Source organism: Bos javanicus, chromosome 9 (assembly GCF_032452875.1).
Source record: "Bos javanicus breed banteng chromosome 9, ARS-OSU_banteng_1.0, whole genome shotgun sequence".
Lineage (NCBI taxonomy): Eukaryota > Metazoa > Chordata > Mammalia > Artiodactyla > Bovidae > Bos > Bos javanicus.
In genome coordinates, this window is record NC_083876.1 from 60,513,530 (window position 1) to 60,539,805 (window position 26,276).

General features: G+C 43.5%; 2 protein-coding genes across 10 annotated transcripts in view; one reads left to right on the top strand and one right to left on the bottom strand.

Moving 5' to 3' along the window:
• Positions 1-1,421: 1,421 nt before the first annotated feature.
• On the top strand, positions 1,422-3,723 carry LYRM2 (LYR motif containing 2). The gene is made up of 3 exons (XM_061427831.1): positions 1,422-1,529; positions 2,016-2,156; positions 2,839-3,723. Exons 1-3 carry the CDS (start codon positions 1,485-1,487, stop codon positions 2,917-2,919), a joined length of 267 nt encoding a protein of 88 aa, XP_061283815.1. The 5' UTR covers positions 1,422-1,484; the 3' UTR covers positions 2,920-3,723.
• A 4,163-nt stretch (positions 3,724-7,886) lies between these two features.
• The window catches only part of ANKRD6 (ankyrin repeat domain 6), a 182,501-nt gene continuing 164,111 nt past the window's right edge, over positions 7,887-26,276 (bottom strand). For 7 of the 9 annotated variants that reach the window (XM_061427820.1, XM_061427819.1, XM_061427826.1 and 4 more), the window contains 7 exons: positions 22,274-22,378; positions 20,825-20,959; positions 20,333-20,518; positions 19,236-19,388; positions 12,483-12,596; positions 11,485-11,611; positions 7,887-9,963 (listed from right to left, as the gene is read on the bottom strand). In XM_061427820.1, the coding sequence (XP_061283804.1) occupies positions 9,386-9,963; positions 11,485-11,611; positions 12,483-12,596; positions 19,236-19,388; positions 20,333-20,518; positions 20,825-20,959; positions 22,274-22,378 (1,398 nt within the window). In that variant the 3' untranslated portion in view covers positions 7,887-9,385. The remainder of the gene's footprint in view (positions 9,964-11,484; positions 11,612-12,482; positions 12,597-19,235; positions 19,389-20,332; positions 20,519-20,824; positions 20,960-22,273; positions 22,379-26,276) is intronic. The other 2 variants (XM_061427823.1, XM_061427822.1) reach the window with 1 other exon arrangement.

Consider the following 26,276-nt stretch of genomic DNA (forward strand, 5'->3'; position numbering starts at 1 on the left):
AGAAAATGCAATGTAGAGAGACTTAAAAGCTCTATTAAAAAAAGAATCAAATTTTTTTAAATATGGCAAACTGCATATAAAATTAAAAGTCTAGGTCATCATAAAGGGACCAAAGTCATAACAATTGACAAAATAAGTGTAACTGAAAGTGACAAGGGATATTTCACCAATAGTTAAAAGGGGAAAAAAATGAATTGCTAATTAGACAAGTTTTCAGGCTTTGCCTGCATGCAGGAGACTCGGGTTTGATCCCTGGGTCAAGAAGATCCCCTGGAGCAAATGGCAACCCACCCCAGTATTCTTGCGGGGGAAACGACATGGGCAGAGGAGCCTGGTGGCCCACAGCCCATGGGATTGAAAAAGGGTGGGTTATGGCATCAACATCATTCACACAATGCCTGGTAATAGCCATTAGGGTGCTTACATGTGCTAGGTTCTGTTCTCAGTGCACTACATACAATACTACTGATAGCATCTGGCAGATGCTATCAGTTCAGTTTAGAGATGAGAAAAAACAGGCGGGTACACACACACACACACACACACACACACACACAGAAGTACACAACTAGGAGAAAGATACACACACAGTGAAGTACACAACTAGAGAAAGGATTCACACACACACAGAAGTACACAACTAGGAGAAGGATACACACACAGTGAAGTACACAACTAGAGAAAGGATTCACACACACACTGAAGTACACAACTAGGGGAAGGATTCCAAGCAAGCAAATCAAGTGGAGATGCTCAGGGAACGAACCGTTATGAAGATTTAAGGCCGTATTTTAATTCGTAAGTAGGAGGGATTCCCTAACCTCTTACAGTTAATACACGCCAAGAGCCTACAGAGTGTACTGCTGCTGCTAAGTCGCTTCAGTCGAGGAAGAATAAAAACAAGTATAGGGAAATAAAAGCTTAAGGTGTAGGGATATTCGTTTCCTCGTTACTAGTGATACAAAGTTCTCAAAACTGCAATGGGACAACCACCTAAAACCTTGTAACTCATGACGATCGTGAAGACTACAGCACCAGGAAAAACGCAATAGAAAAGAGCAGGGCAAAAACGAGAAGAGCAGAACACAAACTCAGAAATTAACATTTACAATTTTAGTAATTTTAGCTATATACACTAAATCTCAAAAGGAATAGTTTTCTTCACCATCAAAACCCTTAACTTTCATTTAATAGAACAAACACGTGTCGAGAACTGTGCTAACTGCCTCACCATTATTTCATTTTCACAACAATCTAGTACGCAGGAACTGTTATCCCATTTCTCTGATAAGAAAACAGGCTAAGACAAGGAGAAACTGTCTCGGGCTTTAGTTCCGACCAATAGACTGCCTGGTTCTTCAGGGGGCGCACACGCTGCAGGCCGTCTCCGAGGAAACCGAGTTCGCCCCGCCCCGTCACCACCCCCCCCCCCAACTTCCGCTCCTGCGCGCCGAGGCTTTGGCGAACCGCGCCGTCAGGACGACATGGCCACTTCCCGCTTGCCCCCAGCAACACTAACGCTCAAGCAGGTACCAGCTGTTCTCGCGGGCCTCTTAGGGCAGCTTTTCTGGGTCTGAGCTCGATTCTCTACCGCTTCCTCCACCCATCCTATAGAGTGGGTCTGAGGGACGACTGAAGAGGAGGCCCCTATGCGCGCCGCACTCTGATTGGCTCAGGCTGGGGGGCGGGGCTTCGCGCCCAGGAGGACGGAAGGCGCTTCGGGGCGGGGCTGCTCTCCGGTCGCAGAGGGGAGAGGCTGGCTGAGGTCCGGATCTCTAGCCCGGGTGGGTACCTCAGTGCCTGGTGACACACTATAAAGACTCCTCTGTCGCTTGTACTCTTTAAGGGATCCTGTATTTGACAAATGAGTAAACAGTCCAAGTAAATTTCTTGCCGTTTTCTTAGGGGGAAAAATGGTTTTCTTTCCTCTTTTCAAAATTGAGGACCAAAGAGAAAAGAACCCACTGAACTGACAATTGTGCAGCTGTAATTGCTATTTCTTCTCTCCTGTACAGTTCATGAGAAGGCAGCAAGTTCTCCTCCTCTACAGAAGGATTTTGCAGGCAATTCGGCAAGTTCCAAATGATTCTGATCGCAAATACCTGAAGGACTGGGCAAGAGAAGAATTCAAAAGAAACAAAAGTGCCACGGAAGAGGTGAGACCAAGATCGCTAGTGAGGGAAGACCCAGACCCTTTTGTACTGATTCGTTTTTTTTTTTTAAGTTTATACGATATCTTGGAATATCTACTGAAGTACCGCCAGGCTCCTCTGTCCATGGGATTCTACAGGCAAGAACACTGGTGTAGGTTGCCATGCCCTCCCTCCTCCAGGGGATCTTCCCAACCCAGGGGTCAAACCCGCATCTCTTAGGTCTCCTGCGTTGGCAGCCAGGTTCTTTACCACTAGTGCCACCTGGGATGCTTGATTAGTGAGCTTTTTTAATAAATTAGTAGCTGTCTTGGAATATGTCACTGAAATGATCTATCTTGATCATTGCTCTCAATGTCACTGATTTTTCACTTAACTGGTATTTTAATTTTACAGTGTTTGTTCTATCTACACTCTACAGTGGCATCACCCAACTTTTCTGTTAAACCAAATACCTGTATGCACACACACACAAAGATAAATATTACAGCATGGTAGTCTGGGAAGTATGTTTGGGATATATGAAAGCATGTCAGACAATTGTATACCCCTGATTGTTAATTCTGGGCTTTCCTAAAGTACAGCAGTTCCAGTTCTCAGTGTTAATTCTTAATTTTAACAGATGAAATGGTAGAGCTGTACCTTGTTCTACCAATTAAAACTGACCAGATTTCACTTTCTTCTACAGGATACAATCCGGATGATGATTACTCAAGGCAATATGCAGCTCAAAGAGTTAGAAAAAACACTTGCTTTGGCCAGATCTTAACTACAGCATTGTTCTGAAAGTTTTTCAAAGTCTCCATGTGTATAGTTGAGCTTAGGCTCAATTATGGGCAGCCCAAAGCCAAGTGAAACTGTTTATATGTAGAACCCTTGAGCAAAATATCAGAACATGGAGCATAGCATATCAGAGAGAGAGCCAGGAAAAGTGCATCAGAGCAATTGTCTTAGCACGGAAAAACACACCCGGTATTTTGAAAATGTTTTTGGATGTGTCAGCAGTATTTTGTAAGAAGCAAAAATACAACAGATAGTACAACAGATAGCACATAAAAAGATGTTCAATGCCATTAATCAGTCATCTGGGAAATGCAAATCAAAACCACCAAGAGATGCTATTCACATCTACTAGGATGACTGTAATTAAAAAGGGAGGTAACTGCAAATGTTTGTGAGGACGGAGAAATTGGAACCTTATACATGGCTGGTGGGACTATAAAATTGTGCAGCCACTTTGGAAACAGACTGTCCAGTTGCCCAAAGGGTAAAACGGCATTATTCATAAGAGCCACAAAGTAGACAATCCAAATGCCTATCAACTGATTATGGACTAAGTAAAATGTGGTATACCCATACAATAAAATATTATTTAGCAAACGAAAAGGAATGAAGTATTGATTCATGCTACACCTGAATGAATCTTGAAAACATTATTAAGAGGCCAGTCACAAAAGATTACATATTGTCTAATTCCATTTATATGAATGCACAACTCAATATACTAAAATCTATTGAATTGTACATTTTACCTGTATGCAAATTATCTCTCAATAAAGCCATTCCACCACCACCCCCTCCTCCCAATTTTTTTTGTGTAAGTCAGTAAAGCTGTTTTTAAAAACTGTAAGGTGTAGGGCTAGAGGTGTACTGACCTCAGAGACAGTCTGGAGCTTCCTTGGAATGTCTTTCCGTGTTATCCCTCAGGGTTTGTTGAGGCATGTCATTCAGACGTATCATATCTGATACTCAGAGGACTCTCTGAAGAGATCACCACAGGGAATCTAGAACTTTGTTGGAAAGAGGAGAAAGAAACTTAATGAACCCTTCAAAAAGAAGAGGCAGTTTCTGGATGAAACAAATACAGTTACCTTAACAGCCATGTAGAAAGTAAAATAAATCATTCAGGAAGCTTCTCAGTGCATTAGATTCTGCCCTGGTAACAGGAAAAACCAGTCTAAAAAATACACTGGATATAAAGTTGACTTCAGGACCCTTGAAAGAAACCACATGTTTAATTCAGTGAACGTGAAAGCTCACGGAAGAGGCTGGGATTGGCAGTTCATCTACAGAACAGATCTAAAAAGTTAAGCCAAGAATCTGAGCAGCACCTGAAAGATGTAGAACTTTTGCAGGATGATAAAGCTGTGTGAACCTGTGGTGGTGTATCAGTAACCTGCATCCCAAGGCCCACATTCGCCTCCCACAGCTTCAGAGGCCACAAGAAAAAACAATTCTGAATACTCTTCCACAGGGGAATGTGGACATTTTAAATGCTTGCCTGAGCCAGTTTTTATCTAGATGTACTTTAGGCCAGCCATCTGATGAACAAAAGGAAAAGCATTTGTTAACAGTTTCTGAACAAAGAACAAACTTAGAAATATTTACCCCCCCCCCAAAAAAAAAGAAATATTTACCCTTTTCTGTGTGGCATGATTGACATACATACGCAAATACAGGCTGTCTCTAGTTAATCTAAAATCTTGAAGCTAAAAACCATCCTTTGTGAAGTGTGGCAGTCAGTGACTTTGATGTTCATCCTAGCAGTGGTGCATGTGGAAGATGTTAGAGCATTTGTGGTTTGTATTTGCAAGAATCAAAATACCACAGGCTCCCCAAGAAAACCTGACTTGGTTTTAAGTAGATAAAACACATGAAAAGTTGAATTTGCATCTTTGCAAAGCTAAGATCATTCTCAGGGATAAGCTTTTCCCTTCATTTCTAATGAACAGTTTGACTTTATGTGTTCACTTACAGCTTTATCTCCTCTAAATTATAAGTCTGTTGTTTAGCCTAAAGGAAGATTTATTTAGCAATTTCTTCTCACACATCAAACCTTGGTCATGAACTACGAAACTGGCCAAAAGAGAACTGCTGGTGAAACATTTAATTCATCAGCTTTATCACTATTTTGGATTAGGCAAATGAACTTTCTGGGTGTTCCCTGTAAACTAGTTGTTCAGTCACTAAGTCACGTCTGACTCTTTCAGCTCCATGGACTGCATCACGTCAGGCTCCTCTGCTCCTCTGTCCACTGTTTCCTGGAGTTTGCTCAAGTAACTGCCCGTTGAGTCAGCGATACTATACTATTGTTTGAATGTTTTGTTCCCAAAGTTTAAGGTTTGAACGTTCCATTATGTGTAGCAACTACAGTAAGGGCTTCCCCCATAGCTCAGTCGGTAAAGAATCTGCCTACAATGCAGGATACCTGGGTTTGTTTCCTGGGTTGGGAAGATCCTGTGGAGAAAGAAACGGCAATCCACTCCAGTATTCTTGCCTGGAAAATCCCATGAACAGAGGAGCCTGGTCTGCTACAGTCCATGGGTTTGCAAGAGTCGGACACGACTTAGTGACTACACCACCCATCACCACTACAATAAATCAGTCTTTTTATATTAGAAGTTTTTTAAATACAAAAGCTTTCTAGCACATGAAAAGTGGCTAAGGCTATTATTTATATTTCTGACTGCTCCTATGTCATTTCCCCCATTTCAGTGTGCTATCAGTCTGAACTGCATGGCACAGGCCTTGCTGCAGATGTGTCTGCTGGGACAGATGACTTTCCAGTGTTCGAGGAAGGCAAGACATCCTATTTCCTGGAATTTGTATTACTGCAATCACGCCTCTCCTCCACTTAAGCTGAGCAGCGGAGAGCCAAACTTAAATAACTCAATTATCTTTTATAGAAAAGTAAGAAAAATTCAACTAAAACAACCAAAAGGAAGCAGCTTACATCTACACTGAAAAAAAAAAATAAGGATTATGTAGAGTAAGGCCCGAACAGGATCAAAAGCTAGCTGTCATTCCGTGCCAAACTGGGAACCACCTCAGGCTGTTTCCTTCCTTGAATCAGACTTTTGAGAAATACCTTAAGGATTAAATGAAATTTACTACTTCTGTTTCCTGAGAAGAGTAAGTCACTTTTACCCAGTCCATTTTGTTTATTAAAAAAAGTGTTTTGCTGAACAGTGTCTTGCTTCTGTGTGTCATGGATTTAAGTCAGTGTGTTCACATTTAGTCACATTTGGCTAAGTGGTACACGAAAAGAATATTTTTCCTTAAAATGACGGCTGAAAAAATACTCTTCATAAATTTCTCATTGGTAAAACATATTTAAAAGGCCATTAGGCTTTTTTTTTTTTAAACTGATTTGTCCTTTAAGTCTTAATTGATTGGCTTTTATATCATAGGAAATTTAGCTTTTAGAAACAGTTTGTTAGTAAAAAAAAAAATACATTATCTTAGCCTGCACACAATGAGGTTTTGTCCCCTTCTCATTTGTTCAGTATTTTCCAAAAGGTCAACAGTTTAAAGAAAGCATTTTGTTTAAGCTTGCACTGAAAAATCTTTTCATGTTACAGCAGGCTTAAAAATTTTTTTACGTTTTCATGCAGTATACCTGATCTCTCCTTTAAAAGCAAGTGTATTTAGTCTAAATTACATTCTTTTAAAATCAAGGTGAAGTGTGCCTAGGTGAAAGCACTCCTTCAGGAACCATAAAATTTGGTCAACCACACAAATGAAAATGTAGGCTGAACAAAGTATTCTCACTTTCATTCTTTAAATACGGGATATTTGCCATAATGTTGAAAACCATATTTAATGCTTGGAAGAGAGATAAGTTCAAGGTGATAAAAATATTAAACAGAATATAACATACCTCTCAAGCTTCAACTTTTGACTGAATCAACTCTTGACTGAAAAAAAGAAGGTATAAACATGAAAACACCCCTTCATTTTGGGCTCCCAAAGTCTCAAGTAAAATTAGAATATTCAATTTATCACAGATATTTACTACCCTCAATGCAATAATGCACTAACAATTAAATACTGCAGTATGGTACATCTTTTCTGTATTTTACATCATTTTTCCCACAGCTATTGAAAATTCCAGCCTCAGTTTGAGACACAACCTACATGACTGGTCATAAGTTGTTAACAGTTCTGCTCCTTAGGAAAAGCACTATTGTGGCATTTGTTCATTTCAGCCAATAGCACAAGGGAAAAAAAACACGCGTGGGAGCCTTGGTTGAGTTTTTGACAATGCCAAGGCACAGAAACAGACCAAACAGTCGTTGAAAACACTCCTGCATTTGTCTTGAGCCGCTGTGATCTCTGAGTTAGAAGCCGGCTGACCCTGTTCGGTTTCCTGGCCCCCACTGGCTTTCCCTTCTGTGGAAAATAAGATCCACACAATCTGCCCTACTAGGTGCACTTGACCTTTCATGTTTCTCCCTGGTCTCTTCCCTGACTCTGATGGAATTTTCCGTTCACAGTAAGCTGCCTGCTTCTGATGGACAGGAGTTATATAATCAAAATACCACCAAAGCATTAAAATGGTTTCAGCGTTTCTCAACAGGGGTACCCCACAAGGTAACAGATCTCTGAATGGGTGAGAATAACTTCTACTTGGAACACGACTTACTGATCGTCTCAGGATTTCAGTATCAGGCAGCTCTCAATAGACTGATGTTTCCTGAGGAAGGATTCTGAAAAGGTTTACTGATACCTCATTGGGAACAGATTTAGAAAACTCAAGGTACCACGTGGCCCTACAGTCCTGTGATGCTGCACTGGGAACAAACAGGGAAACAGAGAGAGCAAAGCGCCCTACAGTTCTCCATCTAACAAGAGTCTCGGGAGAAGTCGTCTCCCCACCAAGTAGTAGAGGAACAAGATGAGCTCACAGACCTGATGATAAACTTGAAAGAACACCAAATTAATTCCTTGTCCAGGTTTCAGAACGATGACATACATCTACATTTATTAGGAACGCCTAGATCCATTGACTGCATTTAAAAAAAACAAACCCAAAACAATTGAGCTTGAGGGGCAGAGTACACAGGGACTAAATGCATACTTTGTTTCTCTGGGTGTTCCCATGTTAAGAAGTCACATTTTTCTCTTTGGCTCAATGAGCAAAACTTTATTCAAAATTACAGACAACAGTACTTGGTTCCTGTGTTTATAGAAATAGAATTGAAGTTTCTATGCACATATGGAATTTTGAGGAGATGAATACAATGCCACATTCCAAAGGACAAGAAGCTTGAAAGATAATTCAAAGTTTGAATATACTGTTACTTTTCAACTTTGTACACCCCACAGAGCAGAGTAAAAATCTAGGGCTCCATGATGTTGGAGAATCTAAGTCAATTTATTGAATTATTTACCTTGACATAGTCACTACAAAGCAGTGGGAAGCTTTTGAGGTTCCTCAATGACAGAACTCAATTCAAAATGAAATACTGTCTTTATAAAATGTAGACCAATAAGCTCAAATTCAGGAAGGTGCTCTAAGATAATTTGGCTGGGAATTAGATTATAAAAATTTCAGGTAACTGTTATGGGAATTTTTTTCCATTAATCCACTTGAAAATCACTATGATTGATTGTAGTATTTCTATATTTTGGCTGAAAGATACAAACACCATGATCGAATGATCTGAACCTTTCTGAGTTCACTATTAACAAACATTTTCAGTGCTATTATGCCAATTAACACGTTATTTAAATACACTCTGACTTTTCAAAACATTTTAAGATATACTGGATCTTGTGACATCATGAAAATCCTTCTCCTCAAAATTTGTTTGATGAGTTTTCCCCTGGTTAAAATGTCAGCATCTTGAGAATTATGAACTTGCGGGAGCGAGGCTGTCTGGATCTTGACATTCCTCAGCGTGTCTATTACAGCCCTTCAGAGAGACACTCTGTCCAGGCACAGCAGCTGTGTTGCTATGAAGGACTGCTTGATTCGAGTTCACAGGGATGAATATTTTTTCTTGCTTTTCATTTACATTATTTCATATCGGGAACATTAGGGTTTAGGCTTATACATCCTTCAGTTTCTTAGCATGGCTCTTTAATTTGAGCTTTTGAACTTCAGATGAACTTGGGCTGAGGTTTTGAGTCTATAGTGAAACCTGAAACCAAGCACACTTCCCCTGGTTTCAGTCTAATTGTTGAAGTCTTCATAACTTCAGGGTGTAGGAAACGTGTGTCTGGCACATTTTAGAAATTAGTGTTTTGTTTTTTTTAAAGGCAAGTTCTGCTATGTGCACAATAACCGACACCTTGGACATCGCCCTTCTGCAGCTGCAGGACAGGAGATCCTCAAGGATCCTTTCTCAGGCCATTTGTTTTTTCATTTGTTCCATCGCTCGGTCGTGCCCGACTCTTCGCAGCTCCATGGACTGCAGTGCACCAGGCTCCCCTGTCTTTCACTGCGGGCCCTAGTTTTCCTTCTGTACCTTAGTCCTTAGTTTAGCAAGTTCCTCCTCTAAACTTTTAATGTGTTCCTCCAGCGTGGCCTTGTCTTGCTGGGCTTTCTGACTGGCTTGGCTTCGTGCTTCTTCAATCTTCCTTTCATACCACTTTTCCATCTGGGTGGAAACAGCCTCAAAGAAATACTGGGTGAGCTCCAGCGCTTGGGAGGTGTCTCGAACGTGAGGGGCGGTCTGCTCGCCGCCTGCTGCTGGAGGCGGCGGCTGCCCACCGGCAGTGCTGACTGCTGGCTGCTGGCCTCGGTGCCTCGTCTGCCCACTTTTCCCGGACTTTTTGGTCTGGGTGCCTCTGTCAACACAAGGCCCAGCCTGTGGATCGCATCTGGCTGTCTCTTTCAAGGGGAGCGAGGCTGTCTGGACCTTGACGTTCCTCAGTCGGGAGCCCGTACAGTCCGAGGAAGACAGCTCCTGCTGCTGGAGTCTGTGGGTGGCGGTGGAGCTGAGGGCCTTTTCCTTGGGCCTGACCACCTGGGGGGAACTGTCCGAGGCTGCTACTGGGCCTGCAGTCACCACTGACTGATCCACACCTGGTTTTGGAAGGAAAACAAGAGTCAGAGTGAATCTGTGTTCATACAGTCACTTGGGCTGGCATTTGAGAGTCTTGGGAATCCTGTAAGCCACCATCCTCTCAATCACCACCCTCCTGTGCAGCTTCTCCCGTCCTTTCCTTCCGCTTCTCCCTGGATTATGATGTTGGCTTGTCAGGGCTTTCAGGGGTACTATGTTAGACCCACTCATGGCATCTAAGCCAAAATGTTGCTGGCCTTTCCTATAGCCTGTCTCAATCTACACGAATTCCCAAGTGGCTGAGTGGTAAAGAATCTTCCTGCCAATGCAAGAGACACCAGTTCATTCTTGGGTCAGGAAGATCCCCTGAAGAAGGAAAAGGCAACCCACTCCAGTATTCTCATCTGGGAAATCCCATGGACAGAGGAGCCTGGTGGGCTACAGTCCGTGGGGTCACAAAGAGTCAGACATGACTAGGTGACTAAAGAACAACAACAGTCTACATGAGAGGGCTCTGGGTACCACTTCCTGATAGTTAAGGATGCTACATCTCACTGTATGTCCTAAAGCAGAGCTGGGCACTTACTGATGAGAGTAAGCACCCTTACTGATGAGAGTAAGTCTCTAATTTCTGGGCCTTTCCCACACCAGAGCCCCAGTTGCAAGTTCCTTGACCCAATGTGGAGAGGTGGTCCTAATCCCCCTACCCAGAGCTCTGTGACAAGTTCCATAACTAGTCCCAGCATGAAAAACTTGCCCAGGATTTTCCCCACCATTAAGGCACAAAGATACAGAAATGGTCCATGGTAATATGAAATACACAACACATCAAAATCCCCCATGAAGGTCTAATTACTAAGGCTGTGCATATCCTCAAATGATCATCAGTGAGTATAACCACTGAGCTAACCTAGTGGTACTCTGCTAAAACCATCTCTTATCCAGCACCTGGGGCAGCTTCGATACATGATCTGTGGTTTAACGAGGCTGTACAGGAGATGTAAAGAGATGTGGGTTCAATATGGGTTGGGAAGATCCCCTGGAGGAGGGCATGGCAACCCACTCCAGTATTCTTGCCTGGAGAATCCCCTGGACAGAGAAGCCTGGCAGGCTACAGTTCACAGGGTCGAAAAGAGTTGAACATGACCAAAGCAACTTAGCACCCATGCAGAGCAGGCCAAAGGTGGAAGGCTGATCAAGGACGAGAAAGGGAAAGAGGTGCGAGGGCGAGTGCCCTGCCAAACAGACAGGTCCCCTCCTCACCTTAATCTTTGGGTGTCTACTTTCACACTATTAGTACTGCACTGCTATCACTGATCAGCGATTCTTTTATTCCTTCATTCAACAAAGTTTTGAACACTTAAATAAGAGTACTTTATTATTAAATAGCAACAGCATGGTCCTGGCCCCTACAGAGTTCACGCTACAATCTGGTGTTTCATGCAGCCCTATCACACGGGCTGTCTTCAGATGTAAGAAGAGAGCTCGACCTGGGGTTTCATCACCTTTGGATGGAGGGGCTCTCTCTGCATGCTGGTTACCTGTGGAGGACTCGCAAGTGGACGGTGTGGATTTAGTCCTGGAGGCCCTAGAATCTCCAGAAAGCTTCAGCTCCAGATTCTGAATCTTTAACATGCACCAGGTTTTTAATTCATCCACCAAGGACATCTAAAAAAATCCCACAAGTTAGTCCACAAATCATCAGGAGACTTTGATACACAGCTTATGAACTAAAGCCTCAAGAATGGACTTTTCAATTATGATAGGCTATTATCTAGAGAAGTCCCAAAGTTGTGGGCTACCTGCCTCCCACAGGCCACACAGCCTTCTCTGTGGGCCCCCCAAAGCCTGGGATTCACCTAGCACTCAAGCTGATAGCTAACTATTATCTTCATTAAGTGACTTAGAGGCATCTTAAAAGCAAACACCCAGGTGGTGCAGCGGTAAAGAATATGCCTGCCAATGTAGGAGACCCAAGAGACTCAGGCTCCATCCCTGGGTTGGGAAGATACCCTGGAGGAGGAAAGGGCAACCCACTCCAGGATTCTTGCCTGGAAAATCCCATGGACAGAGGAGTTTGGCGGGCTAGTCCATGGGGTCGCAGAGTCAGACATGACCGAGCACACAGCACATACAAACACCTAAAGCATGTCTGGCTGCTTAGGGGCACAAACTCACACTCACAGGAACTCATTTCGTGTCTGCCGTCCTGGGTGGTCCACACATTCTGAGGGCAGGAACCAAGTTTTGTGCGACAACAGAGTCACAGCCCAGCAGAAGCACAGTACATAGCACTGACCCTGGGCGGAGCCCACCTTTTCCCCAGCACCTTCTACAAACTGCTCAGCCTCCGCCTCCTACCAGCATATTCAGCCACAAACAGGAATCGAACTCCAGGCTCTTTCCTACCTTCAGGTTATAAAAATGACACGCTCTGTCATGCAAACACTTTTAGAGGATCTGGGGATTTTCAGTGATAGGTCTGAGTCCCTTGCCTCAGGGAGAAGTGTGGACAGAACAGACAGATGCTGGTTTTCACCTGCCGTTTCTCTCCCTCGTGCTTCTCCGAGTCCGAGTGCTGCTGCAGGCGGTTCAGGCACTCCGTCCTCTCTGCTGAGAGTCGCTCCACCATCAGCTTGTCCAGAACCCGCATCTAGATTCAATGGGCAAAGGGGATGTTGTGACTGAGATGATCTAAGGATGGGCCCTGATGTCTTCACTCCTGAGATGAGTAAGGGGCTTAGGGGTACCAAGCAGGGGCCAGACAGAAGGCAAGCACATCCCACTCCTCACCCTATTCTTTTCGTGTGGCCCTCATGGAACTCTAAGTTTTCAGAATTCCTGAGTATGTTTCTGTGTAAGCCAATGCTGCTTTCTTTTTCTCATTTAAAATCCTGAGTGGGTCCAGAGACTATAAATACATGGTAAATATACAATTTGAGCCAATATATTCCATGTCAGTAAAAGAAAATTTGTACGGGCCTTTGAAAATTATTTCCAAGACTATAATTACAAGGAAAAACTATTTCAAGGAGTATAGAGCTATCCCAATTCCTTTTTTAAAAAAACATTTTTTTAATAATTTTTTAAAGAATTTAAATTTAAAGAAATAAAAAAATATTTTTTAAATTTTTTAAAATTTTATTTATTTATTTATTTACAATATTGTGTTGGTTTCTACCAAACATCAGCATGGATCAGCCAAAGGTTTACCCATGTCCCCTCCCACCTCCCTTCCCATCCCATTCCTCTAGGTCCAACTCCCGTTTTAAAAATGTTTTTTTTAAACCCCCTTCCCCTTTTTAAATGTTAGTGGCTGCCCGAGAAGAAATGAAAACAGCTGAACAGTCAGAGCTTTCCTCCAGCATTCCCAGTGAACAGATCCTTCACTGAAAGTAGTCACAGCACCTGTGAAGAAGGGAGTGGACGGAGTTCAAAAGAGATCACTTCAGGGAGTGATAGCTTATGGTGAACAATGTCAGATTCGTGATTTCTGAAGAAGAAGATTTAGCTTCGGGACCAGGGACCAGGCTTGATCACTCAAGAGCTTTCGTGTAGCAAGAGTTTTATTTAAGTATGAAAAGAGACAGAGAAAGCTTCTGACGTAGGCATCAGAAGGGGGACAGAGAGTGACCCCTTGCTCGTGTGAGCAAAGGAGTTATTTACAATAAATCAAAAGAATATCTTAAGTTTGTGAAAATTTTACCAGGCCCACTCCCACAATTTACATTTTAGGATAACAGGATTAGAACTTAGCAATAGAAAAGATCCTACCAGACCCACTCCATAATATACATTCTAAAATATCAGGACTAGTCAGAAGGTTTTCCGGAAGGAGAAAACTGTCCACAAGCAGGATACATTGTTGTTATATAATCCCTGGTACAGAGTTTAAACTGAGGTGTGTAATCATCAGGTCCAGGCTTAAAGAAAAACAACGTTTTATGTGACTAAGACTAAGGAATGTAGAGGGAAAAAAAGATGTTTGTCTTTTCTTCCTCCTTGAGAATTCCAGACCCCTATCTCCTCCTCGAGAACCCCAGGCCCCTTTCTCCTTCTTGGGGACACCAGACTTCTTATCAACCTGCCTAGGAATTGACTCTCTCAGGAGGAACAAGTGACTGTCACCTTGCAATCATGTGCCCTTCTCTGCTCCTCCAGTCCCTAAGCAGGACACTGCCTGTGGGGCTCTAACACCCAGCAGGACAAACTCCCACTGCACGACAAGGTCCACAGAAGAGAAAGGAACCGCTGTGAGTGGGAGCCAGACACGGAGGGCTTGGCAGCGGGCGCCTCTCCTGTTGGGGACATACTGACGTTCCACGCTCAGATGTTTGTAAATAAAAGAGGAGCAGCAGCCCTGGAGATGCAGTGAGCTCCTTCTGCTTGGGCTCCTCATGCCTCAGCCTCCTGGGACCTGCTCTCCTCCTGTTTCCTAGGACCAGCCTGCTCTCCCACCTCCACCCCCTGCCTAGACTGGACAGTACCCAGGCTGACACACAGCTGTGTTCCTGGGGCACAGTTGATGGTCCAGGCACGTGTTCCTGACTCATACTGCACTAAAGTCAGTCCCCTGAGACCCAGAATTAGGACTAAGGTTCTACACCCCAGTCTGTCACCTTCTTTGAACCAAACAGAGGTCCGTGAGACATCTCAACATTCACCTAACACATTCCCCTCTGTGCTTGCTGCTGCTGCTAAGTCGCCTCAGTCGTATCCGACTCTGTGCGACCCCATAGACGGCAGCCCACCAGGCTCTGCTGTCCCTGGGATTCTCCAGGCAAGAACACTGGAGTGGGTTGCCATTGCCTTCTCCCCCTCTGTGCTTGGGCTAGCTAAAGTGAGGTTTTATTTACAAAACAGTTTAACTAATCTATTATGGCCCAGATATTTTTTAAATAGGCTTTTTATGAAATGCAAATAACCCACAAACCTTAAAAATACTCAATTTCACCAACAGACAGGGACATACAAATTAAAGTCAAATGTCCTTAGTTAATTTGGTGAAAGCTTAAAAAAAAAAATTCAATGATAGCAAAGGTTTGAAACAGAAACTCAGATCCTGCTTGTAGGATATAAATTGGTACAACCTTTCAATTAAGTAGCTTGCCAACACTTATCAAGAGCCTTAAACATATTCTTAACTTTGGATCCCATTATCCTAATTCTAAGCATATAACCTCAGAAGCAATCAAGTTTCTGTACATAAATGTTCACAGCATTTATTTAATAGAGTGAAAAATTATAAGCAACTTTAGTCTAACAAAAGGTATGGTTAAACAAATTATGTGGTATTGACATGCTGGAATATTATGAAGCCAAGGCTATGGGAAACTGTTCAAGAAACAAAATTAAGCGAAACGGCTTCCCTTGTGGCTCAGTCTCCTGCCAATGCAAGAGACACAGGTTTGATCCCTGGTCCAGGAGGATTGCAAATGCTGTGGAGCAACTAGGCCTGCAAGCTGTAACTGTTGAGCCAATGCCCTAGAGCCCGTGCTCCACAACAAGAGACGGCATGACAGTGAGACGCCCGAGCACTGAACCAGAGAGAAGCCCCTGCTCACTGCAACTAGAGAAAACCCTGAGCAGCCACGAAGGCCTAGCACAGTCAAAAATAAAATATTAAAAAATTAAAATTAAGTGAAAAAAGCAGGACGTAAAATTATATTTCCTCGCATAGAAATTGTACATCAGTATTAAAAAGCACACTGTAACTTTACAGGTCTACCACCATTAAAAAGCACACTCTAGCTCTTTTTACCAACTTAAAAAGTAAACTGCAAAAAAAAGCACAGTATAGTTCCATTTTTTGTTTAAAAGTGAAAATTAGTAAGGTTATATCTATAAAAGAAAAAAAAAAACCTACAGGAAAATACACAGTAATGGGAGGATTTCTGGGCAGGGTCACTACAATAATAGTTCTGCATGTGAGGTGTTTTCCCCAATGAACATGTGTTACTTTGTAGGCTTTTAAAAGCTTTTTTATATTTAAAAACCTATATCCATCACATATCTATTAATTACAAAGGGAAAACACACCTTTACAGTGGGAAGAAACAGTGGTTACCAGCTTAGCCAAGCAATCAAACTTAGCGTCAGTAATAATGAGACATCCTGACGTGTCTCTTCTGATGTGATGTAATTTGAAGCTTACACAATTAACTATGAAATATTCTTGCCAAAAATATTTAACCTGAACCTAAATAAGCATCTAGATTAATGGTTCTCAAACTTGTTTTTACCAGTATCACCTGGAGATTCTGTTAAAATACAGGTCGCTAAGACTCTGCCCCTGGAGTTTTATTTACAGTTAAATTCAGGAGATTTGGGAGGAGGCCCAAGAATTTGCATATTTTCCCTGACAAGTCCGCAGATGATGCTGATGCTGCTGGTTTGGGGACAACACTTCGAGGATTACTGCTCTAGACCTAACTTTCACTTCACAGGCATACAGGGATAGAGGAACAAACTAAAAATACCATGAAGAAACTGTCAGAAAAATCCAGACTATAAAACATTCTATTAAACAAATGGCTTGGACTCTGTTAAAAAGTTATTGTGGGGAAAAAACAAGAGCCACAAGAAGAAACCAGGGCTGTTTTAGATGAAAAGAGACCACAGAGACCTAACATATAGTACACAAGCACAAAGTAGTCACTGGATCCTAGGTTGGGATTAAAAACAAAAACCAGCTATAAAACACACATATTTTAGGAGAACTGAGAAAATCCGAATGTGGACCGCATATTACACAATTAGTGCTAGTGTTCTCAGATGTGAAGATGGTATTGTGTAAGGAAGGACGAGATCCTCATTCTTAGTCGATGTGCTCTGGAGTACTTAAAGGTAATGGGTCAGCAAACACTCAGGAAGCTATCATTTCAACTCTTCTGTGCGTACGACCACTTTCAAAATAAAGTTGGAAAAATAAAAAAAGGTAGACATGATTATATTACCTTAGTGTACAATGGGAAAGGGGAGTGAGTCAAAAGACACAGACATAAAAGGGCTGGAGGAAATAAACCCAAATATTAATAGTGCTTTTTCATCATAGTAGGTTCACAGGTGATTTATTTTCCCTTCCTAGTTTTCCTGTGTTTTAAAAATGCTCCATAATTGTATATATTATTTTATAATCACATATAATCATATGTATTCTATATGTTTTATAATTTAAACATGCTCTTAAAATTTTTAAGTCAGTGGCTTTCAAGAAATCACATAAAGTGATCACAATGGGCAGAAGACCTAAACAGACATTTCTGCAAAGAAGACATGCAGGTGGCCAGGAGGCACATGAAAAGATGGTCAACACAACCAAAAATTAGAGAAATGCAAATCAAAACTACATTGAGGTATCACTTCACACTAGTCAGAATGGCCAACATCAAAAATCTACAAACAATAAACACTGGAGAGGGTGTGGAGAAAAGGGAGCCCTCCTACACTGCTGATGGGAATGTGAACTGAAGTATCCACTCTGGAGAATAGCATAGAGGTTCCTTACAAAACTAAAACTAGACCTATCATCAGTTCAGTTCAGTTCAGTTCAGTCGCTCAGGCATGTCCGACTCTTTGCAACCCTATGGACTGCAGCACGCCAGGCTTCCATGTCCATTGACAACTCCTGGAGCTTACTCAAACTCATGTCCATTGAGTTGGTGATGCCATCCAACCATCTCATTCTCTGTCATCCCCTTTTCCTCCCGCCTTCAATCTTTCCCAGCATCAGGGTCTTTTCTAATGAATCAGTTCTTTGCATCAGGTGGCCAAAGTATTAGAGTTTCAGTTTCAGCATCAGCCCTTTCAATGAATATTCAGGACTGATTTCCTTTAGGATGGACTGGTTGGATCTCCTTGCTGTCCAAGGGACTCTCAAGAGTCTACTCCAACACAGCAGTTCAAAAGCATCAATTCTTTGGTGCCCAGCTTTCTTTATAGTCCAACTCTCACATTCATACATGACTACTAGAAAAACCATAGCTTTGACTAGACGGACCTTTGTTGGAAAAGTGCTTCTATTTTAAGAAGCTGTCTAAGTTAGTCATAACTTTTCTTCCAAGGAGCAAGCGTCTTTTAATTTCATGGCTGAAGTCACCATCTGCAGTGATTTGGAGCCCCCCAAAATAAAGTCTGTCACTGTTTCCACTGCTTTCCTATCTATTTCCCATGAAGTGATTAGAACCAGATGCCATGATCTTAGTTTTCTGTATGTTGAGTTTTAAGCCAACTTTTTCACTCTCCTCTTTCACTTTCATCAAGAGGCTTTTTAGTTCTTCTTCGCTTTCTGCTATAAGGGTGGTGTCATCTGCATATCTGAAGTTATTGATATTTCTCCCGGCAATCTTGAAAAATTGCCAGAAGATCTTCCATATGACCCAGCAACCCCACTCCTGTGCATATACCTGGAGAAAACCATAATTCCAAAAGACATGCACACTCCAATGTTCACTGCAGCACTATTTACAACAGCCAGGACATTAAAGCAACCTGAATGTCCATCAACAGAGGAATGGATAAAGAAGATGTGGTACATATATACAATGAAATATTACTCAACCATAAAAAAGAATGAAATTGTACCATTTGCAGAGACATGGATGGACCTAGAGACTGTCATGCAAAATGAGTCAGAAAAAAGAAAAATATTCTCTATTTTAATGCATATATATGGAACCTAGAAAAACGGTACAGATGAACCTATTTGCAGGGCAGGAATAGAGACACAGAGAACAAACAGGGATACCAAGGGAGGAAGAGAAGATAGGATGAATTGAGATGGGCATTTACATATATATACACTACTATATATGGAGAAGGAAATGGCAACCCACTCCAGAATTCTTGCTAGAGAGTCCCGTGGACAGAGGAGCCTGGTGGGCTACAATCCATGGGGTCACAAGAACTGGACACAACTGAGCAACTAAGCCTCCTACCTACACTACTATGTAATATAAAACAGGTGAGTGCAGCACAGGGAACTCTACTCAGTGCTCTGTGGTGACCTAAACGGGAGGGAAATCCAAAAAGAGGGGATATATGTGTATGTATGGCTGAGTCACTTTGCTCTACAGCAGAAACCAACACAATATTGTAAAGCAACTATACTCCAATAAAATTCTTTTTTTTTAAAAAGAAAGAAATCACAATGGCTTTAAAGAAATCACAGGCCTCTTCTCTGACAGCCTGCCTGACATGCTCAGGGTAGAGTTTGCAGGACAGAAAGGCGTGCTGAGGTCTCTGATTTCATTTTCTGCCAGAACACTGCATCATGAGAATGGTGACCACTTACTTGGTGCTGGGTCTTATTCTCCATGTGCCCCAGCTTCACGTTCATCTTATCCTGAACCGACACTAGCTCTGCTTTGATCTCCTCCACAGTTGCTTCCAGCTGATTCTCCAGCTTGTTGATCAGGGGTTCACACCGACAGCCATTTATTGGCGCCTAAGAGGAAAGCCAGAAAGGAATCAATTCAACTCGTTTATTCCTTGGTACCCATCCTGTGTTGGTCAGTACATCTGGGAGACACATGTGATGGAGGAGACTCACCTCTGTGGTAGCTCTGGACTATCTAACAAGCCAAGCTGATAGGGCTGGTAAATGCTAAGAAGATTCACAGAGGGTAACATACAGTTTCAGTCCTCAGTTGGCTTTGTGTGTGTGTGTGTGCACTCCACGCAGCCTGAAAGATCTTAGTTCCCAGATAAGGGATCAAATCCAGGCCCCTGGCAATGAAAGTAACAAGTCCTACCCACTGGACTGCCAAGGAATTCCTTCAAGCTGCTTTTATCCTTTCTCTGGTCTCAAGATTATCTGGTCACCTAAGGATGGTGCTGGAGAAAACTCTTGAGAGTCCCTTGGACTGCAAGGAGATCAAACCAGTCAATCCTAAAGGAAATGAACCCTGAATACTCATTGGAAGGACCAAAGCTGAAGCTCCAATACTTTGACCACCTGATGTGAAGAGTTGATTCATTGGAAAAGATCCTGATGCTGGGAAAGATTGAAGGCAAAGGAGAAGAGTGTAACACAGGATGAGATGGTTGGATGGCATCACCGATTCAATGGACATGAACTTGGGCAAGCTCCCAGAGACAATCAGGGACAGAGAGGCCTGGTGTGCTGCAGTCCATGAGGTCACAGAGTCAGACATGACTTAGCGACTGAACAAGGTGAGTGTAGAAAGCCTTGTAACATCCCTTGGCTCACCAGGCCTAAGCAGCAGGAGGGTACTGTACTATTTAGGTGGAGAGGGCCAGCTGGCTTATCATCAAAGCTCCTACCTTCTGCAGTCACTGCCTACAGTGGATATTAGCCTCCAGCAACAGGGTTACACAGACTCCTTGCTTGCAGCCCTTGGTCCTGTCCTGACAGGGCCCAGCAGGTACCTGCATCACTTTGCCGTCCTTGCCCCGGTACAGCGTGTAGAGCTGGTATGCTCTGAACTCGTGCGGAGGGGGCGGGGGTGAGCAGCGATGCCTGGGCCTCTTTTTAGGGTGACTGTGAGCATGCACGTTCTTCTGCTGTCCGGGCTGCTGGTCTGCTGGAGGGGTGGGGTCAGAAAACGCTGACACCTGTGGGAGAGGAGGACACCGCCGCTGTGAGCACGCGACATGTGTGAGCCTGACACCCAGCCAGCGGCTCCCACCTGGCCCACCACGCTCTCTGGCAGCGTTCTACTCTAGGGACCACGTACCAAGAGAGCTGTCACACGCTAACCTTGTGTCTGCAGCTGGCCAGGGCCAATTTCTGCGCTCTGGCCCCAAAGCAGCAAGCAAGCCAAGTGAAGTGGCTTTTTAACTGCTGGGCATGACGCTATTCCAGGGCCCTCCGCCAGCCCACCTCCCAGCCCTCTCGGCAGCTCTCACGTGCCTCCTGACCTTGGGTCTTGACTTTCTCTGTCTGCTGTCCTTTGCTCTGGGCTCTGGGGAGGCAGACAGGACATCTTCTCTGGCCTCTTCTTTCCTGGGCGCAGCCTGTTCACTGCTATGGGTGTCTCCTGCCGAGACACTTCCCTACAGAGGGGGAAAAAAGACCCAGACACCTCCTCTACTGGACCCCTCAGCCTTATTCCATCATGGCATAACATTTCCCAGACTCCATCCACTTAAAGGACCCCTGGGAATCGTTAAAAAAATGACAAATTTCAGACACAGGGAACACTGCTTATGATTCTAACTGAACACCTGTGCTTTTCCTGGGGAGTCGAATATTTGTCTTTTTATTTATTAGGTGCCAAAGTAGATATCACCTTGGGTCTCATTCTGTGTTTTAGAACTTCAGGAAGCTAGCAGACATGAAACACTTCAGCATTAGAGGTTTTTTTTATCTTATACATTTCAACAAAAAGACAATCCCACTCATTCTTTGAACTTGAACCCTCACAATTCATAGAGGAGAATGAGAACCCTTTGAAATGAAAGGGAAAAAAAAATTACCATTTCTAGTCCTTTTGAGAATGTTTACAAGTTAACATGTAGAATTCATACACAGGAATGTAATGAAAGTTACAAGGCCTTAACCCTGGAAATTGATAAGATTCTCAAATGGACAGAAAAACAAGTACTTGGTATAAAATTTTATGTCCCCAAAATTGTCTCTAAATCCTAGTCTTCTTCCCTCTGGGGGAGCTGAAAGGCACGGTTCATTCCAGAGCTGCCAAGTACAGTTGTGCAAGCTGTTCACTGCACAAAGGCACAAAGCCGAGGGCACGAGTGAGGCAGGGGGAGCTGAAGTCCAGCTCCGGCTCTTTTCACCGTAAGTGCCCTGTGCTGGGCTGATCTGTTCAGGAGGCATCTTTTATCTAATTTGCACGAGGAGCCATGTGGGCTAGCACTGCCTTGGTTTATTCCCTAGGAGGAAAGAGAGGCAGCAAGCTATACCAGTGGTCCTCCAATTTTAGTCCAGATTGAAATCACCTGGAGAGCTTGTTCAACCACAGATTGCTGGGCCCCACCTCAGAGTTTCTGATCCAGTGGGTCTGGGGTGAGGCCCCCAAATTTGCATGTCTAACAAGGTTCCAGGTGACAAGTGGATCCACATTTTGCAAACCACTGCTCTCCATGATGGAGGGTGTGCTGTCAGAGGCAGTGCTGTCCACGTGGAAGTGGCGAGGCCACAGATGCTCAGGGCTTGCAAATACACGGGGTGTTGGAAAAGGCCAGTGGCATGCGAGCCCACAGCCCGAAATCTTGGGAGAGTGGAAGACAAGAGGCCGGAAGGAAAGACAAGCTCTGAAGGACCCAGCAGGAAGGAGAGACCGAGGCGGGCCCAGAGGAGGCAGGGAGACAGTTTTCCACCCGCAGGCGGGCGGGAGGGCCGCCCCCCACCTTGCTTTGTGCCACCTCATCTCTCGGCACAGACTGAGCTCTCCTCTCTTCCTTGAGCCTCTCTCTCTTTTTCCTCAGGCTTCGCCCACGACTGAAGCGCAAGACCTGAAGGAGGCAAGAGGCATCGTTACAACTACTGGTGTGCGCGGACCTGACGAGAGCTTCCGGCCGAGCCGGGGAGACCACATCGAGCAAGTGCCTCTGGACCACCTGCTATGTCCCCTACACCCTGTGCTGGGCGCTCAGGGTCCCAGAGATGCAAGGACGTCATCCTGACCTTGAGGAGTTCACGGTCTACAATAACACTAACAGGCACGTGGTGCTGGGCCAGGGCCGCCATGTAGGTGTGAGCAGGCTGTGCGCTGCTCAGCTCCAGGGAGCACCACTCACATAGTCCAGGACAGGAACGGCGTCCCCTGGAGCTGTGCGACGCGGCAGCCCTATGCCAGGCACAGTCTGTCTTGGGATACAGGGCGTGACCTAGCCCATCAGACTTCCTTCTTGGCCGAATTGTATCCAAGTCATATTCAAATAGAACTTTCATTCAAATATAACTGAGATGCACCTGTGAGCCATGGTACCAGCCACGGGGCTGGAGTCTCTTCCCCCAGAAGAAGCCTTTGGTCAGCCCCTTCGAGTGCAGAGATATGGATGGGACACAAGCAAGTACATGTGGGGCCCTGCAGACTGAAGCCTAGCAGCAAGCTGGAGATCTTCAAGCAAGTTATTTGACCTTTCTGTGCTCTGGCCTCTCTAACATGAGAACAGGGAGCTGCTGGTATTAACCAAGACAAAGTAGGTAGCAGGCACACCTGGTCCATCGGCCACTGTCAGGTGTCTCCCACCTGCCTGGGGGCCTCCGAGTCGCTTAGTCGGCAGGAAGGCTTCTAAGCAAACATGTTACACAGATCTTTGAGCTGGCGGAAACCTCAGTCTCTGGCTCGGCCCCACACCCTTCTCCTCCAGACTCCCTACTCCTAGTTCCAGGGTTCACTCCCTTTAAAAAACCAAAGGAGGTCCAGAAGTCGGAAGCACTTTCATGGTCACACTCTTTCTGCAATAAAACAGTATTTTATTGTCTTATAGATAGACAAGTGTTCTCTGAAATTCAGCCTAGTGATTTTCATCTCAAGGTCACACTTTCTTCTTGTGTTCATTAAATTCAAGTGACACATTATAGGACCAAAAAAACAAAAAACCAACACCCTCAACAGGCAGTGGGTACCACCTAAATGGAAAATATATGCCTGCAGATGAACAGAATTTTTAAATTATATTCTCATCCCCTGAGAGCCAGCAGGTCTAAAAGTGTCCAGGGGCCCCTGTGTCCATGAGGTTAAGATTATTTACATAATGTTACAACAACATTGGCATTTTTCATGTTCATTCTCTCATGAGTGTACTGTTGTGTTTGCCAGAAGCTATGTAAGTGATACTACAATAGACTGCATGCAGAAATAAAAGATGGCAGAATTCTGATCTAAGTAAGACAGTAAGAAGATGTGCAAAAAATGTTCAACAATTCTACACTCAATTTTTGTTTTGAAAAGTATTCTTTTGCAAAATGATGCTATTTATGTTATTACAAAATGGATTTACTTTCAAATGATAAAGTATTTAATATTTCTCAACTTTATTTTCAATTGGTAACTACTGATAGATATAAACTCACGTACATAAAGTTCATTATGGGCCTCCATAACATTGAAGCAACAGTTAGAATTGGACATGGAACAACAGACTGGTTCCAAATAGGAAAAGGAGTACGTCAAGGCTGTATATTGTCACCCTGCTTATATAACTTAGATGCAGAGTACATCATGAGAAACGTTGGGCTGGAAGAAGCACAAGCTAGAATCAAGACTGCCGGGAGAAATATCAATAACCTCAGATATGCAGATGACACCACCCTTGTGGCAGAAAGTGAAGAGGAACTCAAAAGCCCATGAAAGTGAAAGAGAAGAGTGAAAAGTTGGCTTAAAGCTCGACATTCAGAAAACGAAGATCATGGCATCTGGTCCCATCACTTCATGGGAAATAGATGGGGAAACAGTGGAAACAGTATCAGACTTTATTTTTTGGGGGCTCCAAAATCACTGCAGATGGTGACTGCAGCCATGAAATTAAAAGATGCTTACTCCTTGGAAGGAAAGTTATGACCAACCTAGCTAGCATACTGAAAACCAGAGACATTACTTTGCCAACAAAGGTCCGTCTATTCAAGGCTATGGTTTTTCCAGTGGTCATGTATGGATGTGAGAGTTTGTGAAAAAAGCTGAGCGCCAAAGAATTGATGCTTTTGAAATGTGGTGTTGGAGAAGGCTCTTGAGAGTCCCTAGGACTACAAGGAGATCCAACCAGTCCATTCTAAAGGAGATCAGTCCTGAGTGTTCATTAGAAGGACTGATGCTAAGGCTGAAACTCCAGTACTTTGGCCACCTCATGCGAAGAGTTGACTCATTGGAAAAGACTCTGATGCTGGGAGGGATTGGCGGCAGGAGGAGAAGGGGACGACAGAGGATGAGATGGCTGGATGGCATCACCGACTGGATAGACATGAGTTTGAGTGAACTCTGGGAGTTGGTGATGGACAGGGAGGCCTGGCGTGCTGCAATTCATGGGGTCGCAAAGAGTCCAACACGAATGAGCGACTGAACTGAACTGACTGAACATTGAAGAAAAGTTAAAGGGTCTTTAGACAGAAAAGGTCTGAGAACCAGTGTCCTAAGCTAAATTTAGACTCAGTAGGAAGTTGAGTCAGATGAAAAGAAGCAACTAGTGCTCATCTGCTTTACGGACACTTACAACAGGACAAAGCTCCAGAATCAGCCTAAAAGTCACTTTCCAAAGCACCTGTGAACCACATCAACCAAAAATGAGAAGTAACATTCAGTTCACCAAACACAAAATAATCAGAAAAATTCCCTCCACTGACCACATTATTAGCCAGTGACAACTCTGCATGGCTCACAGCCTTTCTCAGAGAACTATACCATCCACCCGGATCATCCGTATTCTCCACCTCACAGAAATCAGGGAATATTAATCTTAAAGTTTCAGAAGGAAATACCCTTTTAGTACTGCTGTGAACCATCAAAATCCATGATCAACTAAGGTACTAGGACAAGGGAATTTCTCATTTCAGTCAAGACAAACACTGAGGCCATTTCTGTAACTACAGATCAACAAAATAGTATGCATACAATTTTATGCATATTCCAAAGCTTTTACTATGCATTGAAAAATAAGGGTTAGTACATACAATTATGTAAAAAAAAGAAAAGAAAAAACTTTAAAAAATATTCTATTTATTTGTTATTCAGTATGGGTGTGGAAAATCTTGCTTAAGCCTTTTTCAATTTTTTTTAAATTAATTAATTAATTTTACTTTACAATATTGTATTGGTTTTGTATTGTATTCATTGACTTGAATCAGCCACGGGTGCACATGTGTTCCCCATCCTGAACCCCCCTCCCTAAGCCTTTTTTTAAACAACATTTATTTATTTGGATGCACTGGGTCTTAGTTGTGACATGTGGGATCTAGTTTCCTGACCAGGGATCAAACCCGGGCCCCCTGCAATGAGAGCGTGGGGTCTTAGCCACTGGATCACCAGGGACGTCCCAAGCCATGTTTTTTAAATGGTAAAGGCTAAAGGAGAACCCACACAGGAAAATAGTTCACAAGTGAGCTTTATCCCTGGGAATCCAGATCCCTGGGCTCTAGAAGATAAATGACAGGCAGGTTAAAGGCACATCAGTCCTTGCATGCCAGGGGGATCCTCCACCCCACAAGACTTGACCGTCTTCATATGACTGAGCACAGGGCTGGCTGTCCATTAAACTGCCAAGACTCTGAAGCGCCAGGTAACTGTGATGGATTCTGACACTTATACAGCACCCTGTCCTTTTTGATCCAGGAGAGGCTAGCATTTTTCTATCAGGATTCTGGAGGTGATTATGCTGAGAATTTGTTTGCAAACAGCTAGACAAAGATGGAGCC